This window comes from Pongo abelii, chromosome 12 (assembly GCF_028885655.2).
Source record: "Pongo abelii isolate AG06213 chromosome 12, NHGRI_mPonAbe1-v2.0_pri, whole genome shotgun sequence".
NCBI classification, from domain to species: Eukaryota; Metazoa; Chordata; class Mammalia; order Primates; family Hominidae; genus Pongo; species Pongo abelii.
In genome coordinates, this window is record NC_071997.2 from 31,342,210 (window position 1) to 31,361,306 (window position 19,097).

At 46.2% G+C, this 19,097-nt stretch overlaps 1 protein-coding gene and 1 pseudogene across 1 annotated transcript in view; one reads left to right on the plus strand and one right to left on the minus strand.

The window, feature by feature from the left end:
- LOC112131959 (uncharacterized) overlaps window positions 1-5,264 on the plus strand; it is a 55,141-nt gene extending 49,877 nt beyond the window's left edge. Inside the window, exon 6 of the mRNA XM_063713812.1 lies at window positions 4,797-5,264. Coding sequence (XP_063569882.1) covers window positions 4,797-4,806 — 10 coding nt within the window. The 3' untranslated portion in view covers window positions 4,807-5,264. The remainder of the gene's footprint in view (window positions 1-4,796) is intronic.
- A 2,596-nt stretch (window positions 5,265-7,860) lies between these two features.
- Window positions 7,861-8,983, minus strand: LOC129057514 (cilia- and flagella-associated protein 144-like; annotated as a pseudogene).
- Window positions 8,984-19,097: the final 10,114 nt, after the last annotated feature.

Consider the following 19,097-nt stretch of genomic DNA (forward strand, 5'->3'; position numbering starts at 1 on the left):
CTGTGACAGGAAGCCCTTTCCTGGAGGTGTCCACGGGCGGTTGGGGTAAGGGCTGGGTCGCCAGGAGCTGGGGCTGTGGGAGCGCTGTTGCCTGGAGACTGCGTGGGACACCGTTGCCTGGAGACGGCAGATGCCCGGGGCCAGGGAGAGAGGCACCAGGGAGCAGAGAGCGCATCGAACCCGATGGAGCAACGCCAAGGCCATGGCGGGACACCCCAGGGAGAAGGTGATCCAGGATGAGGTCCGTCAGAACCAGATCTTGCAGGAGCTGTACCTCAAAGAGCTGCCAGCCCAGAACGCCTATGCGCGGCATCACGTGAACCCCTCCACGAGGTCCACAGATCACGAGGAAGCTAGTCTCCTGATAGTGAATAAATCTCATGAGATCTGATGGGTTTATCAGGGGTTTCTGCTTTTGCTTCTTCCTCATTTTTCTGTTGTTGCCGCCATGTAAGAAGTGCCTTTCACCTCCCACCATGATTCTGAGGCCTCCCCAGGCATGTGGAACTGTAAGTCCAATTAAACCTCTTTTTCTTCCCAGTCTCAGGTATGTCTTTATCAGTAGCATCAAAACGGGCTAATACACAGGCTGGACACAGTGGCTCATGCTTGTAATCCCAGCAATTTGGGAGGCAGAGGTGGGCAGATTACTTGAGGTCAGGAGTTCAAGACCAGCCTGGCCAACGTGGTGAAACCCCGTCTCTACTAAAAGTATACACACACACACACAAATGCCAGGCATGGTGGCAGGCACCTGCAATCCCAGCTATTCAGGAGGCTAAGCCATGAGAATCACTTGAACTCGGGAGGTGAAGGTTGCAGTGAGCCAATATCACACTGTTGCACTCCAGCCTATGCGACAGAGTTAGAGCCTGTCTCAGAAAACAACAACAACAACAACAAAAAAAAAACATAAAACAAACAAAAAATGAAGACTTCTTCCTACTTAGATCACTGGAATAGGCTAAACTGTTTTCAATCAAGCGTGTTTGGAAATACAGTATTTTGAGTTGTCATAATTCTGGAGTATGCTACTGGCATTCAGTGCCCCCTCCAGAAATGCTGTTGACTCTGTCCAGTAGGAAGCTTCAGTTGTGTCAGTGTTTTAAGTTCTGTACTACCACCCAGTTTGGAGTCCAGGAATGGTCCTGGTGGTATTTCACAACAGGCAGCTGGGTGGGGCAGAGGCTGCAGTGTGCTCTGCTAACGTCTCCGGGGAAGAAACCTGACAGCTCTCCTTGCTCTTCTCTGAGGCTGTTCCTAGGACAGTGTTCTAGCTCCCAGCAAGTACCCAGTAGATATTGGGTGTGGCATACGTGAGTATGTGACAGGCAGACTCAAGAGGGCTCTCTGTTTCCACATCTTGGAAAGACTTTGTTAGTGCTTTTTTGGAAGGAACTGATATGATTCAATGTGCACCTATAGCACCTTTGTAGTCAATTGAAGAGACCCCATAAACCTTATCATTTGCCCTCTACCATAGATAAGTTGAAACATCAGGAACAATAAAGTCTACATTATTCATTTCACACCTTGAGCACAGAATTTATGCATTTTTTTCTGTTTTCACACTGTCTGATGCCATCTTCAGAAACAAAAGTTTACATGTAGTCAAGCATTCTCATTGTATATTTGTGTTTTAATTAAGGTTATGGAAGGAAAGCTGTGATGAAGTTTCAGCATAAGAAAGGTTTGCCTACGTAAAACTGTCGGATGGAAAACAGTGCTGTGTCTAAGCTTACTGCTGGCTGTGGCAAAGGCAATTCAAAATCTTGCTGCTCTTCTGAGTGATTCCTGAAACAGGAGAAGCAGATTGATCACTCTTGCCCAGGAAAACCTCCTGCTGGCTCCGGGGTTCAGAGACTGTTGGCTTGTCCTTAGTAATCAAACCACAGTCTATTGAGAAGTTCTACCACATTTGTTTATTTTTTCTGGGGAAATAAAACCCCCTCTGCTTTGCATTTCTACTTTTCATCTTTGATGAGGGACATCCCTAAATTGCACACCCACATCCCTTGTGTTCTAAGAGCAATGACTAATACCAAGTTAGAATGCATGAGTACTTGTATATATTCAGACATGTCAACATGCGTCTTTTATTGGCTTTCCTCTTATAGCTAATAAAATCTCCAAGAGAAATACTTTTCAATTGTCAAAAACCTTAAATTACATGGACCTGCAACTACCTTTACCTGAAAGCACTGGGGAGAAGGGCTACAAAAGAAAGCTTGTTCTTTAATTTGTTTTAGATTTCTTCTAGTACACATAGAAAAATAATAACTTAACATTTGAATGATGAACCTGATATAGGTACTGTGTGCGTATTTTCAATTTATATTCATGGTGCCTTTTCTCCTATAAGTGTGAAATAAAATATTGACCCCATGTGACAATAAAATATCATGCAAAAACAAAACAAATAATGGTTATGGAGATAGGCAATTCCAGGAAGCAAGTAACAACCTTATCCCTTCCCAAATATTTCTGTCCATCCATACAATAAATGTTTACTTAGCACCCACAATGTGCCAAGCACTGGGCTATATGCCAGGAATAAAAAGTTGAGTAAGACACAGCTTCTACCCTCAAGAAGCTCACTGCATTGGCCTGGCTTGGTGGTTCATGCCTGTAATCCCAGCATTTTGGGAGGCCGAGGTAGGTGGATTACTTGAGGTCAGGAGTTCGAGACGAGCCTGGCCAACATGGTGAAACACCCGTCTCTCCTAAAAATACAAAAATTAGCCGGGTGTGGTGGTGGGAGCCTGTAAGCCCAGCTACATGGGAGGCTGAGGCAGAAGAATTGCTTGAACCTGGGGGCCAGAGGTTGCAGTGAGCCGAGATCATGCCACTGCACTCCAGCCTGGGCGATAGAGCAAGACACAGTCTCAAAAAAAAAAAAAAAAAGGAAAAAAGAAAAAGAAAAAGAAAAAAGAAGAAGCTCACTGCTAGGTAATGAATGGAGGGATTAAATTGCTGGGTCTCACTAGAACCAGCATCAAACCCTTTATGTTCATAGATCATAGAACTCCATAGAATCCAGCAGCCCATCAGCCACAAACTGATGAGGTAACGCTAAGTAGAATTCTTTGTTGTCCACAGGCATGGGCATGTGAGCCATATTTAGGAACCAATAACACTGTGTTAGATGCAGTGACTCATGCAGCTTGTCTACAATATCTCAAATACCTCTGGACTGGTGCCCAGGGGACCAGTCATACCTCACAGTTGTGGATTACTTCCCAGGGAAGAAAGCACTTTCACGTCTGCTTTTACCACCTCCATGGCAAATGTAGGGCAGGTATAATGATGACTCATATTTTATAGATGAGGAAACTGGAATACTTCATGAAATGACTAATCCAAGTTACCAAACCAGAAAGGGGCCAAAAGTCAGGTAAGGTAGACTTGTTTGCTTTCATTCAAATGTTCTACAACTCCCCAGAGAACCTAGAGTTCCTCCCTTAAATTTAATAGGACCTCTGGGAAGTACTATGAGTTGAGAACCAATATGAATCAAAGCCACAAAAGGTTGGCTATAATGTGGGGACTGGCATGGCACGGTAGTTCATGCCTATAATCCCAGCATTTTGGGAGGCCAAGTTGGTGGATAACTTGAGGCCAGAAGTTCAAGACCAGGCTGATCAACATGGCAAAACACCATCTCTACCAAAAATACAAAAATTAGACAGGTATGGTGAAGCACGCTTGTAATCCTAGCTACTCAGGAGGCTGAGGCATGAGAATCACTTGAGCCCTGGGGGCGGAGGATGCAGTGAGCCAAGATCGTGCCATTGTACCCCAGCATGGGCGACAGAGACTCTGTCTCAAATAAAAAAAATAATAATAATGTGAGCACCAGTGGCCCACCATGATTGTATAGGGGTGTTTCCTTTAGGTGGTGTCTAAGATCCCAGGGGCATGCTGTATCCTGAAGGAGGCCGGGGAGTTTGCCGTTGCCTCAGGTCAGGGAATGGATTGATGGGCTTACACCATGGGGACTGCATTTGGGAAGGGGAGATTGGATGCACTAATAGCTTCTATTGAAGAGCACCGAGCTCCAGGTGTTCTTAACTAAAATCAGATCAGGTTTGGGGGTGGAGGGGGAAGCCTAGGTTTGCAGAGTCACTGATACCAGGTCTTTTCATGAAGATCCTGTGGTATTGGAGGGTGACTCTGGAAATTTTGAAATGGGGGTTTACCTCAGTATTCAGATTTTTTGCCTCAGGAAGCAAAGACCTGGGTCTTGGGGACTTCTTATTAGTAGCCAATAACTTCAAGCCATTTAGGGACTCTTTAATAGTGGCCACTTGACTAAGGGGATGAGGAAGCCCTATAGCTTGTAGATGTTTCCTAGAAAAAGAACTGCCTAGTGTCTGTAGTCCCTGGCCAAACTTCTTGAAAGCGTTGTCTCCATGTGTGGTGTGTTGTCCCCAGTACTACAGCCAGATTCACAATTTAATCCTCTCCCATCCAACTCCTTCTCCTCTTCTGTGTTCATTATGATTGACTCCTTGACATCTATTCCTCTTCTCTTTACAACTAACCTGATTTCCACTGGGTTACCAATCTACCTGAAACAGAGGGATCTGATTCCATCTTGGACTCTAGGGTTGTCAAGGCTCTAAACACTGCAACAGTCCCTAGTTACACTTACATTGCTTCTTTATCACTAATAAGAGATGGATATATGGCTCAATTGGAGTCAGTAAGACATGAGGCAAGGCTTCCTGGTTGTTTGAAGGAAAGAAGCTTTCTCACTTGTCTGAGAGTTGCTAATGTGATCACCTGTCCTGCAGATTTGGATAAGTAAGTCCGAACCCTGGGAGTTGTTGGCAGCCAATCCGGGCAGTGGATCGGGGAAGGTGGGAGCCTTAGGATGAAGCTGACACTCAAGACAGCAGAGCGGAGAGACAAAAGGATTCCAGGTGCCTGATGACACTGTCGAAACGCTGAATCAAACCATCCCTGAAACTCACCCTACCCCTGAGCTTTCTATTATGTGAGTTTATAGATCTGTATTGCCTAAGTCAGTTTGAGTCTTTAGTTACCTGCAATTAAAAACACTTGAGACACTTGTATTAAAATTGTTCTTACCTGGTTCTGGATTGACTTCTATGCAGCTAAATATAATAATCTCTCTCAGTCTCATTTTCTCTTCTTGACAGCATTTGACAAATATACCACTGACTCCTTAAGGCAATCTTTTAGCTTGGCTTCTGTGAGATATATACATATTGAGACAGATTCTTTCTCTGTCACCCATGCTGGAGTACAATGGCATGATCACAACTCACTGCAGCCGTGACTTCTCTGGCTCAAGCGATCCTCCTGCCTCAGCCTCCCGAGCAGCTGGGTCCAGAGATGTGTGGCACCATGCTCAGCTAATTTTTAACATTTTTGTAGAGAGGAGGTCTCACTATGCTGCCCAGGCTAGTCTTGAACTCCTGGGCTCAAGCAATTCTCCCACCTTGGCCTCCCAAAGTGTTGGGATAACAGGTGTGAGCCACCACACCCTGCCTTCCATGATATTATGCTCACTGCTGTTTCTCCTCCTCTACAGCCTCTGTTCTCTGGTCTCCTTAATCCACTCTTTTGTCTCTACCTAACCCCTGAATATTGGAGGTCTTCAGAGACTGGTCACACGCACACTTCAATTCTCACTTGATACCTTCTCCCTAGGCAATGCCTTTTATTTCCCTGTGTTTAAGTCCCATGACAGGGCAATGACTCCCAAATTTATACTCTTCAATTCAGACCTCGTTTCTGAGGAGCTGCAACTGCTATTGGGACTGTTTTTTTTTTTTTTTTTTTGAGACAGGGTCTTGCTTTGTCACCCAGACTGCAGTGCAGTGTCCCAATCATGGCTCACTGCAGCCTTGACCTCCCGGGTTCAATGGATCCTTCCACCTCAGCCACCCGAGTAGCTGGGCCTACAGGTGCATGCCACCATGCCCAGCTAATTTTTGTCTTTTTAGTAGAGACAGGGTTTTGCCATGTTGTCCAGCCTGGTCTACAACTCCTGGGCTCAAGTGATTTACCTACCTTGGCCTCCCAAAGTGTTGGGATTACAGGCATGAGCCTGTAATGAGCACCTGGCCTATTGTGATGTCTTGGTCATCTTACAGGGGCTGAAACCTAATTTGTTATATTAAAATATAAACTTTACGAGGTCAGGGCCCATGGCTGTCCTGTTTGCCACTGTATCACCCATTCCCAGCATCCTGCCTCACACAGAAAGATTCCATGAAACTTCTGAATGAAAGAATGAATGAGGGACAGATGAGTGAATAAATTAAGTAACAGTGCCCTCTGGTTGCAAACAACATGATATCCCAACTCAAAGTAGTTTAAATAAAAAGAGGAAGTTAGTGTAGACAACTGGGGGAGTCTCAAGTGCACTTGGGGAATGTGGCTGAACCTCAAGACCGTTTAGAACATTGGCTTTGGACACTGTCAGGACTTTCTTCAACTATCGCCGCTTCTTGGTATGCAGTTACTTCATTTTTCTCTCTTACTGCCTTTTTAGTTCCTCAGACCAAATAGAAATTCTAGACCTCCACTGGGATTGGCAGGTTTTTTTTTTTTTTGAGACAGCGTCTCACCCTGTCACCCAGGCTGGAGTGCAGTGGTGCAATCTTGGCTCACTGCAACCTCTGCCTCCTGGGTTCAAGCGATTCAGCCCTCTGAGTAGCTGGGAATACAGGTGCGCACCACCACACCTGGTTAATTTTTGTATTTTTAGTAGAGGCGGGGTCTCACCATGTGGGTCAGGCTAGTCTTGAACTCCTGACCTCATGATCCGCCTGCCTTGGCCTCCCAAGGTGTTGGGATTACAAGTGTGAGCCACCATGCCCAGCCTGGCAGGTTTTTTAAAAGGCCCCGAACTTTATGATATCACACTCTGCTGGTTTTCACCCTCCACAGCCTCTCTTAGCTGGTGTCATTTCTCAGCTTTTTCCTCTACCCAGCCCCTAAGTTTTGGAGTTCCTCAGGGACTGGTCACATAGGCTTGCGGGTCATGAGGTCTCTCTCATAACCACTCACCTTGGCCATTGTGCACGAAAGCAGTTATAGACAGTAGGTAAATAAATGGCCACTACCGTGTTCCTAGAAAACGTGATTTCCTCACTGGCTAGAGTAAAAGGAAAAAAAAAAAACAAAAAAACATTATTTACAAACAGGTGGTGGCCCTTGGGCTGTAGGCTGCTGACCCTGGTCTAGAATACCAACAGATACCGATATGGTTTGGCTGTGTGACCCGGCCCCCCTCCAAATCTCACCTTGAATTGTAATAATCCCCACATGTCAAGGGCAGGGCCAGGTGGAGATAATTAATTCGTGGGGACAGTTTCCCTCCTACTGTTTTCACAGTAGTAAATAAGTCTCATAAGATCTGATGGTTTTATAAAGGGGAGTTCCCCTGCCCAAGCTCTCTTGCCTGCCGCCATACAAGATGTGACTTTGCTTCTCCTTTGCCTTCCGCCATGATTGTGAGGCCTCCTCAGCCATGCTGAACTGTGAGTCCATTAAAACTCTTTCCTTTATAAATTACCCAGTCTTGGCTATGTCTTTGTTAGACGCATGAGAACAGACTAATACAGATACTAAGTCCGCATGTCATCATCAGTTCAGTAATTTGGAGACAGTCACAGCTCTCTCTTGGTTCTGTGCTGTCTCTTAGCCTAGCTGGGGTGGCTTTCCCATCCCTGATCCAAGGGACTGGTGGAGGAGGCAGGGTCAACATACTACTCTCTAGGTCAATATGGCTACTCTCATGGCACTCACCTGTACTGCAGAAGGACTGAAGATTGGGAACAATTCCTAGGAAAAATCATGCTACAAAATTCCAATGTCTAAAACTTAGTGTAATTTTATTTATTTGGCTTTAAAATAACATTTATTTCTCGGGGCAGTGCACACATTGGGCATGAAACCCGGGGCCTCACTCCACCGCTGGGATGCCACTGGTGGCCATCATCTTCTCCCAGGCTCCACATCTGAGCCTTGTATAGAGCAATGTCATTGCAGACCCTGCAGTGGTTCAGCCTGCGATCTGGGCATTCTGGGTTGAGCGAGGGCTCTGAGTCCCATACAGTTTCCTGGTTTTCAGTCTGTGTCTGGGCCCTTCTTCCTTGATCCCTGGGCAGTGTGGTGAATGAGATTCCGAAACCTGGCGTCTCCAGGCTCCTCCAGGTTACCATGCCAAGACGTGGGCTTCCTGGTGATCTGTGGACCTCGTGGAGGGGTTCACGTGATGCCGCGCATAGGCGTTCTGGGCTGGCAGCTCTTTGAGGTACAGCTCCTGCAAGATCTGGTTCTGACGGACCTCATCCTGGATCACCTTCTCCCTGGGGTGTCCCGCCATGGCCTTGGCGTTGCTCCATCGGGTTCGATGCGCTCTCTGCTCCCTGGTGCCTCTCTCCCTGGCCCCGGGCATCTGCCGTCTCCAGGCAACGGTGTCCCACGCAGTCTCCAGGCAACAGCGCTCCCACAGCCCCAGCTCCTGGCGACCCAGCCCTTACCCCAACCGCCCGTGGACACCTCCAGGAAAGGGCTTCCTGTCACAGGACAGACCCGAAGGTCATGGGCATGTGGTTAGGCCTCACCTTGGCCAGTCGTTTCCCTCCCAGCGAGCAGAGGCGCTGCTTCCTCGTGCTCTCCCTTCTCCGTCTCGGGCCTGCAGTTTGCTCGGTGGTTCCAGACCAAGGCCCACGGGGAAGCCATTGCCAAATGCAGAGGCTGGCGCGGCTGGCTGAGCAGGCAGCGGAGGCCGAGGGTGGGTGTCCGTGGTCCTGCGTCCCCGTGTCCACAGCCAGGCCGCGGGGACCCCAGGTTCCGCTCCTTCGCTGCCCGAGCACGGTGCCTGCAGGGTCCTCTCCGCGGGATCCTGGATCGTCAGGGCCGCGTGGGTGGCTGGGTGGGAGCGGGCTGCAGGCAGGCTCTAAAAGCAGGGGCTGGGCGGGGGCGTGGGGGGATAGGGAGGGACGTAGTGGAAGTTGGGGCCCCAACGGACATGCGGGCGGCAGATGCAGCCCTTGTGAAGACTCAGGCAGGAAGAGCTCGGCAGGGCGATGCCCACGACGGGGTAGTGGACGGGGACGAATTGGTTGAGAGACGGGTAGCAGATGGGGCAGAAGGACGAGTAGGTGGGATGGAACAGGAGCGTAGTCTGCGGGTCCAGAAACGGGCGACGGATGGGAGGAAAGAAGAGCTGACTGCCAGGGCGCTGCGGGGTGGCGCCGAGCGGGCGCCGGGGTTGGAAGGCGGAGAGGCGGGGCAGCTTTCGAGTCATTTTGAGCGAGTGCAGCGCTCCCTCGTCGGAACTGTCGGAGTGCGCGGCGAGCGCGGGGCCTGCGCGGCTTTTATCTCCTCCGGGCGTTCCAGGGCGGAACGCGCTTTGTGACCCGCGCCCCACCCGAAGCCGGGAGCGCCCCGCCGGTCGGCACAGGGCCCCATCTCCGGGTTTAGGACTGAACAGGGGAAATGGAAGACAGAGGAAATGGCAGCCCCTGTTCTTGGGTACCCTGTAGTTTTGCCCTCAGCAGGCAAAGGCTGATCAGGGGGCTAGCATACAGGTAGGGGCCGGGGGCCTGGGAGAGAGGCTCTGAGCAGGATCTGGGAAAACGGGACGGAGTCAGTGCCCCAGGCGCCTTCCCTTAGGACAGCGCAGCGTTGAAAGCCCTTCAGTCCCTCACATCACTGCGGGAACATGCGCAATTAGACATGCTACGTCCATTTTACCCATGGGACACGAAGGACCAGAGAGGGAACCTCCATAGGCTGGCGGTGGGTGACAAAGCAGGTGGGGCTAGAACTTGGGGCAGGAGAGGGCAGGTAGGAGGGAACGCAAAACGGCCCCAAGCGCGCACCAGCGGCCGCTCCTGCGTGTCTGGACGGGATCCTGCAGGGGGCGCGTCAGAGCAGACCTGGGCGTTTCCTAGCTTACCCCTGGCCCCTGTGTTCCTTGGTTTGATGCTTTTAACTAGAACCAGAAACGTAAGAGTCACAGCTGGTAGGATGACTACCCACTCCTGAGCGCCTGATAACTAGATTTGGATTTCCTTGTTCCCTACCTGAGATGCCTCGCTCCCTGCCAGATGATTAAGGAGGCTGCACTTTTGTCTGATGCAGAAACCCTCTCTGCTGAACATTACTGGTTTCTTTGATCACCATCCGAAGCATAAGCTCCTTTATTCCCCTATTCTCAAGGATACTTTTATTACGGAGGACTAAGCTCTAATGTTTTATCTTACCCAAATTCCTACCTAAGGGGTCTAGAGATTCATGCCCTACAAACCTTAAATTCTCGTCAGATGAGTTTTATTTAACCCTGTATATTTTATTTAACCCTGTATATTGTGACTTACTTTTCTTGTCTTTCCTTTCTTTTTTTTTTTTTGAGACGGAGTCTCACTCTGTCATCCAGGCTGGAGTGCGGTGGCGGGATCTGGGCTCACTTCAAGCAAGCTCCGCCTCCCGGGTTAACGCCCTTCTCCTGCCTCAGCCTCCTGAGTAGCTGAGACTACAGGCTCCCGTCACCATGCCCAGCTAATTTTTTTGTATTTTTAGTGGAGACGTGGTTTCACCGTGTTAGTCAGGATGGTCTCGATCTCCTGACCTCGTGATCCACCCGCCTCGGCCTCCCAAAGTGCGGGGATTACAGGTGTGAGCCGCCGCGTCCGGCCTGTGACTTACTTTTCAATCTAACTCTGGCATAACATTATAAGACAAGGAAAAAATATTTAACCCCAAAATATATCTCCTTGCCATACCTTAAAATTGCCCTGCAAAGTCTCTTGTGGGAAAAATCCGCATTCTATAGAGAACCCCCTCCCCCTTTGTTTTCCTTCCTTTCTTTCCAGATCCAGGAGATAATCAACTAAGAGCCAGGCACCCTTTTAGGTCCCATAAGAAATATTTTACAACCTGCTCTCTCTAAAGTTGGCTATGTGAGAGCTTCCTCTGCGCAATAAAACTTAGTCTCCACAATCCTTTATCTGTAAGCTAAACATTCCTATCAATCCCAAGTCTTTAAAGAAACTCAACCAATTGTCAACCAAAAAATTGTTTAAATTTACTTACAGCCTAGAAGCCCCCACTTTAAGTTGTCCCACCCTTCTAAACCAAACCAATGTATTTCTGAAATGCAATTAATGTCTCATGCCTTCCTAAAACATAAAAAACCAAGCTGTGCCCCAACCACCTTGGGCACATATTCCCAGAACCTCCCGAGGGCCATGTCATGGGCCATGGTCACTCATATTTGGCTCAGAATCAATCTCTTCAAATATTTTACAAAGTTTAACTCTTTCCTTTTTTTTTTTGTTTTTTTAAATTTTATTATACTTTAAGATTTAGGGTACATGTGCACAATGTGCAGGTTAGTTACATATGTATACATGTGCCATGCTGGTGTGCTGCACCCATTAACTCATCATTTAGCATCAGGTATATCTCCTAATGCTATCCCTCCCCCCTCCCCCCACCCCACAACCGTCCCCAGAGTGTGATGTTCCCCTTCCTGTGTCCATGTGTTCTCATTGTTCAATTCCCATCTATGAGCGAGAACAGGCAGTGTTTGGTTTTTTTGTCATTGCGATAGTTTACTGAGAATGATGATTTCCAATTTCATCCATGTCCCTACAAAGGACATGAATTTATCATTTTTTATGGCTGCATAGTATTCCATGGTGTATATGTGCCACATTTTCTTAATCCAGTCTATCATTGTTGGACATTTGGGTTGGTTCCAAGTTTTTGCTATTGTGAATAGTGCCACAATAAATATACGTGTACATGTGTCTTTATAGCAGCATGATTTATAGTCCTTTGGGTATATACCCAGTAATGGGATGGCTGGGTCAAATGGTATTTGTAGTTCTAGATCCCTGAGGAATTGCCACACTGACTTCCACAATGGTTGAACTAGTTTACAGTCCCACCAACAGTGTAAAAGTGTTCCTATTTCTCCACATCCTCTCCAGCACCTGTTGTTTCCTGACTTTTTAATGATTGCCATTCTAACTGGTGTGAGATGGTATCTCATTGTGGTTTTGATTTGCATTTCTCTGATGGCCAGTGATGACGAGCATTTTTTCATGTGTCTTTTGGCTGCATAAATGTCTTCTTTTGAGAAGTGTCTGTTCATATCCTTCACCCACTTTTTGATGGGGTTGTTTGTTTTTTTCTTGTAAATTTGTTGGAGTTCATTGTAGATTCTGGATATTAGCCCTTTGTCAGATGAGTAGGTTGCGAAAATGTTCTCCCATTCTGTAGGTTGCCTGTTCACTCTGATGGTAGTTTCTTTTGCTGTGCAGAAGCTCTTTAGTTTAATTAGATCCCATTTGTCAATTTTGGCTTTTGTTGCCATTGCTTTTGATGTTTTAGACATGAAGTCCTTGCCCATGCCTATGTCCTGAATGGTAATGGCTAGGTTTTCTTCTAGGGTTTTTATGGTTTTAGGTCTAACGTTTAAGTCTTTAATCCATCTTGAATTAATTTTTGTATAAGGTGTAAGGAAGGGATCCAGTTTCAGCTTTCTATGTATGGCTAGCCAGTTTTCCCAGCACCATTTATTAAATAGGGAATCCTTTCCCCATTGCTTGTTTTTCTCAGGTTTGTCAAAGATCAGATAGTTGTAGATATGCAGCATTATTTCTGAGGGCTCTGTTCTGTTCCATTGATCTATATCTCTGTTTTGGTACCAGAACCATGCTGTTTAGGTTATTGTAGCCTTGTAGTATAGCTTGAAGTCAGGTAGCGTGATGCCTCCAGCTTTGTTCTTTTGGCTTAGGATTGACTTGGCAATGCGGGCTCTTTTTTGGTTCCATATGAACTTTAAGTAGTTTTTTCCAATTCTGTGAAGAAAGTCATTGGTAGTTTGATGGAGATGGCATTGAATCTATAAATTACCTTGGCAGTATGGCCATTTTCATGATATTGATTCTTCCTACCCATGAGAATGGAATGTTCTTCCATTTGTTTGTAACCTCTTTTATTTCATTGAGCAGTGGTTTGTAGTTCTCCTTGAAGAGGTCCTTCACGTCCCTTGTAAGTTGGATTCCTAACTATTTTATTCTCTTTGAAGCAATTGTGAATGGGAGTTCACTCATGATTTGGCTGTTTGTCTGTTATTGGTGTATAAGAATGCTTGTGATTTTTGCACATTGATTTTGTATCCTGAGACTTTGCTGAAGTTGCTTATCAGCTTAAGGAGATTTTGGGCTGAGAAAATGGGGTTTTCTAGATATACAAAGATGTCATCTGCAAACAGGGACAATTTGACTTCCTCTTTTCCTAATTGAATACCCTTTATTTCCTTCTCCTGCGTAATTGCCCTGGCCAGCACTTCCAACACTATGTTGAATAGGAGTGGTGAGAGAGGGCATCCCTGTCTTGTGCCAGTTTTCAAAGGGAATGCTTCCAGTTTGATATTGGCTGAGGGTTTGTCATAGATAGCTCTTATTATTTTGAGATATATCCCATCAATACCTAATTTATTGAGAGTTTTTAGCATGAAGCGTTGTTGAATTTTGTCAAAGGCCTTTTCTGCATCTATTGAGATAATCATGTGGTTTTTGTCTTTGGTTCTGTTTATATGCTGGATTTCATTGATTGATTTGCATATATTGAACCAGCCTTGCATCCCAGGGATGAAGCCCACTTGATCATGGTAGATAAGCTTTTTGATGTGCTGCTGGATTTGGTTTGCCAGTATTTTATTGAGGATTTTTGCATCAATGTTCATCAAGGATATTGGTCTAAAATTCTCTTTTTTGATTGTGTGTCTGCCTGGGTTTGGTATCAGGATGATGCTAGCCTCATGAAATGAGTTAGGGAGGATTCCCTCTTTTTCTATTGATTGGAATAGTTTCAGAAGGAATGGTACCAGTTCCTCCTTGTACCTCTGGTAGAATTCGGCCGTGAATCCATCTGGTCCTGGACTCTTTTTGGTTGGTAAGCTATTGATTATTGCCACAATTTCAGATCCTGTCATTGGTCTATTCAGAGATTCAACTTCTTCCTGGTTTAGTCTTGGGAGGATGTATGTGTCGAGGAATTTATCCATTTCTTCTAGATTTTCTAGTTTATTTGCATAGAGGTGTTTGTAGTATTCTCTGATGGTAGTTTCTATTTCTGTGGGATCGGTGGTGATATCCCCTTTATCATTTTTTATTGCATCTATTTGACTCTTCTCTCTTTTTTTCTTTATTAGTCTTGCTAGCGGTCTATCAATTTTGTTGATCTTTTCAAAAAACCAGCTCCTGGATTCATTAATTTTTTGAAGGGCTTCTTTTTGGTCTCTATTTCCTTCAGTTCTGCTCTGATTTTAGTTCTTTCTTGCCTTCTGCTAGCTTTTGAATGTGTTTGCTCTTGCTTTTCTAGTTCTTTTAATTGTGATGTTAGGGTGTCAATTTTGGATCTTTCCTGCTTTCTCTTGTGGGCATTTAGTGCTGTAAATTTCCCTCTACACACTGCTTTGAATGTGTCCCAGCGATTCTGGTATGTTGTGTCTTTGTTCTCGTTGTTTTCAAAGAACATCTTTATTTCTGCTTTCATTTCGTTATGTACCCAGTAGTCATTCAGGAGCAGGTTGTTCAGTTTCCACGTAGTTGAGTGGTTTTGAGTGAGTTTCTTAATCCTGAGTTCTAGTTTGATTGCACTGTGGTCTGAGAGACAGTTTGTTATAATTTCTCTTCTTTTACATTTGCTGAGGAGTGCTTTACTTCCAACTATGTGGTCAATTTTGGAATAGATGTGGTGTGGTGCTGAAAAAAATGTATATTCTGTTGATTTGGGGTGGAGAGTTCTGTAGATGTCTATTAGGTCCGCTTGGTGCAGAGCTGAGTTCAATTCCTGTGTGTCCTCGTTAACTTTCTGTCTCGTTGATCTGTCTAATGTTGACAGTTGGGTGTTAAAGTCTCCCATTATTATTGTGTGGGAGTCTAAGTCTCTTTGTAGGTCACTCAGGACTTGCTTTGTGAATCTGGGTGCTCCTGTATTGGGTGCATATATATTTAGGATAGTTAGCTCTTCTTGTTGAATTAATCCCTTTACCATTATGTAATGGCCTTCTTTGTCTCTTTTGATCTTTGTTGGTTTAAAGTCTGTTTTATCGGAGACTAGGATTGCAACCCCTGCCTTTTGTGTTTTCCATTTGCTTGGTAGATGTTACTCCATCCCTTTATATTGAGCCTATGTGTGTCTCTGCACATGAGATGGTTTCCTGAATACAGCACACTGATGGGTCTTGACTCTTTATCCAATTTGCCAGTCTGTGTCTTTTAATTGGAGCATTTAGTCCATTTACATTTGAAGTTAATATTGTTATGTGTGAATTTGGTCCTGTCATTATGATGTTAGCTGGTTATTTTGCTCGTTAGTTGATACAGTTTCTTCCTAGTCTCGATGGTCTTTACATTTTGGCATGATTTTGCAGTGGCTGGTACTGGTTGTGCCTTTCCATGTTTAGTGCTTCCTTCAGGAGCTCTTTTAGGGCACGCCTGATGGTGACAAAGTCTCTCAGCATTTGCTTCTCTGTAAAGCATTTTATTTCTCCTTCACTTATGAAGCTTAGTTTGGCTGGATATGAAATTCTGGGTTGAAAATTCTTTTCTTTAAGAATGTTGAATATTGGCCCCCACTCTCTTCTGGCTTGTAGAGTTTCTCTAACGAGAGATCCGCTGTTAGTCTAATGGGCTTCCCTTTGTGGGTAACCCGACCTTTCTCTCCGGCTGCCCTTAACATTTTTTCCTTCATTTCAACTTTGGTGAACCTGACAATTATGTGTCTTGGAGTTGCTCTTCTCGAGGAGTATCTTTGTGGCGTTCTCTGTATTTCCTGAATCTGAATGTTGGCCTGCCTTGCTAGATTAGGGAAGTTCTCCTGGATAATATCCTGCAGTGTTTTCCAACTTGGTTCCATTCTCCCCATCACTTTCAGGTACACCAATCAGACACAGATTTGGTCTTTTCACATAGTCCCATATTTCTTGGAGGCTTTGTTCATTTCTTTTTATTCTTTTTTCTCTAAACTTCCCTTCTCACTTCATTTCATTCATTTAATCTTCCAGCACTGATATCCTTTCTTCCAGTTGATCACATTGGCTCCTGGGGCTTCTGCACTCTTCACGTAGTTCTCGAGCCTTGGCTTTCAGCTCCATCAGCTCCTTTAAGCACTTCTCTGTATTGGTTATTCTAGTTATACATTCATCTAAATTTTTTTCAAAGTTTTCAACTTTACCTTTGGTTTGAATTTCCTCCTGTAGCTCAGAGTAGTTTGATTGTCTGAAGCCTTCTTCTTTCAACTCGTCAAAGTCATTCTCTGTCCAGCTTTGTTCCGTTGCTGGTGAGGAACTGCGTTCCTCTGGAGGAGGAGGGGTGCTCTGCTTTTCAGAGTTTCCAGTTTTTCTGCTCTGTTTTTTCCCCATCTTTGTGGTTTTATCCACTTTTGGTCTTTGATGATGGTGATGTACAGATGGGTTTTTGGTGTGGATGTCCTTTCTGTTTGTTAGTTTTCCTTCTAACAGACAGGACCCTCAGCTGCAGGTCTGTTGGAGTTTGCTAGAGGTCCACTCCAGACCCTGTTTGCCTGGGTATCAGCAGCGGTGTCTGCAGAACTGCGGATTTTCGTGATCCACGAATGCTGCTGTCTGATCGTTCCTCTGGAAGTTTTGTCTCAGAGGAGTACCCGGCCGTGTGAGGTGTCAGTCTGCCCCTACTGGGGGGTGCCTCCCAGTTAGGCTGCTCGGGGGTGAGGGGTCAGGGACCCGCTTGAGGAGGCAGTCTGCCCGTTCTCAGATCTCCAGCTGCGTGCTGGGAGAACCACTGCTCTCCTCAAAGCTGTCAGACAGGGACATTTAAGTCTGCAGAGGTTACTGCTGTCTTTTTGTTTGACTGTGCCCTGCCCCCAGAGGTGGAGCCTACAGAGGCAGGCAGGCCTCCTTGAGCTGTGGTGGGCTCCACCCAGTTCGAACTTCCTGGCTGCTTTGTTTACTTAAGCAAGCCTGGGCAATCGCGGGCGCCCCTCCCCCAGCCTCGCTGTCGCCTTGCAGTTTGATCTCAGACTGCTGCGCTAGCAATCAGCGAGATTCCGTAGGTGCAGGACCCTCTGAGCCAAGTGCGGGATATCATCTCCTGGTGTGCCGTTTCCTAAGCCCATCGGTAAAGCGCAGTATTCAGGTGGGAGTGGCCCGATTTTCCAGGTGCCCTCCGTCTGTCACCCCTTTCCTTGACCAGGAAAGGGAACTCCCTGACCCCTTGCACTTCCTGAGTGAGGCAATGCCTCGCCCTGCTTTGGCTTGTGCACGGTGCACTGCACTCACTGTCTTGCGCCCACTGTCTGGCACTCCCTAGTGAGATGAACCCGGTACCTCAGATGGAAATGCAGAAATCACCTGTCTTCTGCGTCGCTCACGCTGGAAGCTATAGACCAGAGCTGTTCCTATTCGGCCATCTTCAAAGTTTAACTCTTTTCATCAACATCACTATAATATCTGATTTTTCCCCAACGTCCTTTTCCTCTCTTATTTGACAAAACCTTACCTTGTACTCCCTGGAAGTCCAGCTACATGATTCAGCAAACTCCCCCATTTCATGGGAGTGCTTCTTTATTGACAGTCCCCTGTGACTCCTGGCTTTAACTGTACCTGCATTTCTCTTGAGGACACTGTTTCCCTTGTATCTCAAGTAGAGACTAGTCATTCTTTCAATCTCTAAAGTACTTCAGGGTGAGAATGTGTGTGGGGTATTGCTTCTCCTTGCTCCTTCTAATTCCTTTAAAACCATTATTTCTCTCTTCCTATTAGAAAATCTCTTGCCCCTTAGAAGCTTGTGCTATGAGCCACCATGTCCCTGGCTTGTCCTTTCAGACCTCCTGGATCCTCTCTTTTTCAATGAAAACATTCACACTTGTCTCAAAGTCTTATTCTTGAGTCTGTCATGCTGAGTGGGTTCAATGTCCATTTAGATGGCTGGATTCAATTCTCTGGCCTCTCCTTTTTTGTGTGTTCTTTACTTATAGGAAATTATGTATTTTGTAAAAGGTTTATTTTTAATTTACACATAAGAATTGCATAGATTTATGGGATAAGTTGCGTAATGATCAAATCAGGGTATTTAGCATATCCATCACCTCAAATACTTATCATTTCCTTGTGATGAGGAATCACCAGAATCGCCAGCTTCTGGTGATTGCTGCCAGGCTGGGTCTCTTCTTTGAGGACAAAGGGATCCCTCTTGCCTAGAGCAAGTCCAAAAATGCCATACAGGAGCCAAGGCCTGGAATCAGAGACCCCAGGAGCCCACCTGGTGCTCTATCTCAGTGTGGCCAAGCTGGTACCCAAGCTGCAAGACAAAGTCCCCTTTACTCTTTCCTCTCCTTTCATTAAGCAGAAGGAGCCTCTCCCTATGGCCACCATAGCTGGGAATGCACTGGGTCACACCTGAGGCCAGCATGGCACTGTGTTTCACCCAAGGCCCACAGTGGGTACAGCCTGGCAACCACTGATGTTTATTCAAGGCCCAAGTGCTCTTTAGTCAGCAGGTGATGAATTCTGCCAGGACCAGGTTCTTCCCTTCAAGGCAGTGGGTTCCCTTCCAGCCCAGGGTGTGTCCAGAAATGTCATCTGGGAGCTAGCTCCTAAATGGGGGTCTCAGGACTCTGCCTAGTGCCCTATTTTACTGTGGCTGAGCTGGTATCCATGTTGCAAGATAGAGTCCTCTTTACTCTCCCCTCTGCTCTCTTCCCACAGAAGAAAAAATCTTGGCCAGCCATGGTGGCCCATACTTGTAATCCCAGCACTTTGGGCCACTAAGGCGGGAGGATCGCTTTAGCCCAGGAGTTTGAGAGAAGCCTGGGCAACATAGTGAGACCCCTGTCTCTACAGAGAAAAATAAATTAGCCAGGCATTGTGGGACATGTCTGTAGTCCCAGCTACTTGGGAGGCTGAGGTGAGAGGATCATTTGAGCCTGGGAGGTCGAGGCTGCAGGGAGCCATGACTGCATCACTGCATTCCAGTTTGGGTGACAGACCAAGACCTTGTCTCAAAAAAAAAAAAAAGAAAAAGAAAAGAAAAGAAAAGAAAAGAGTCTCTCCC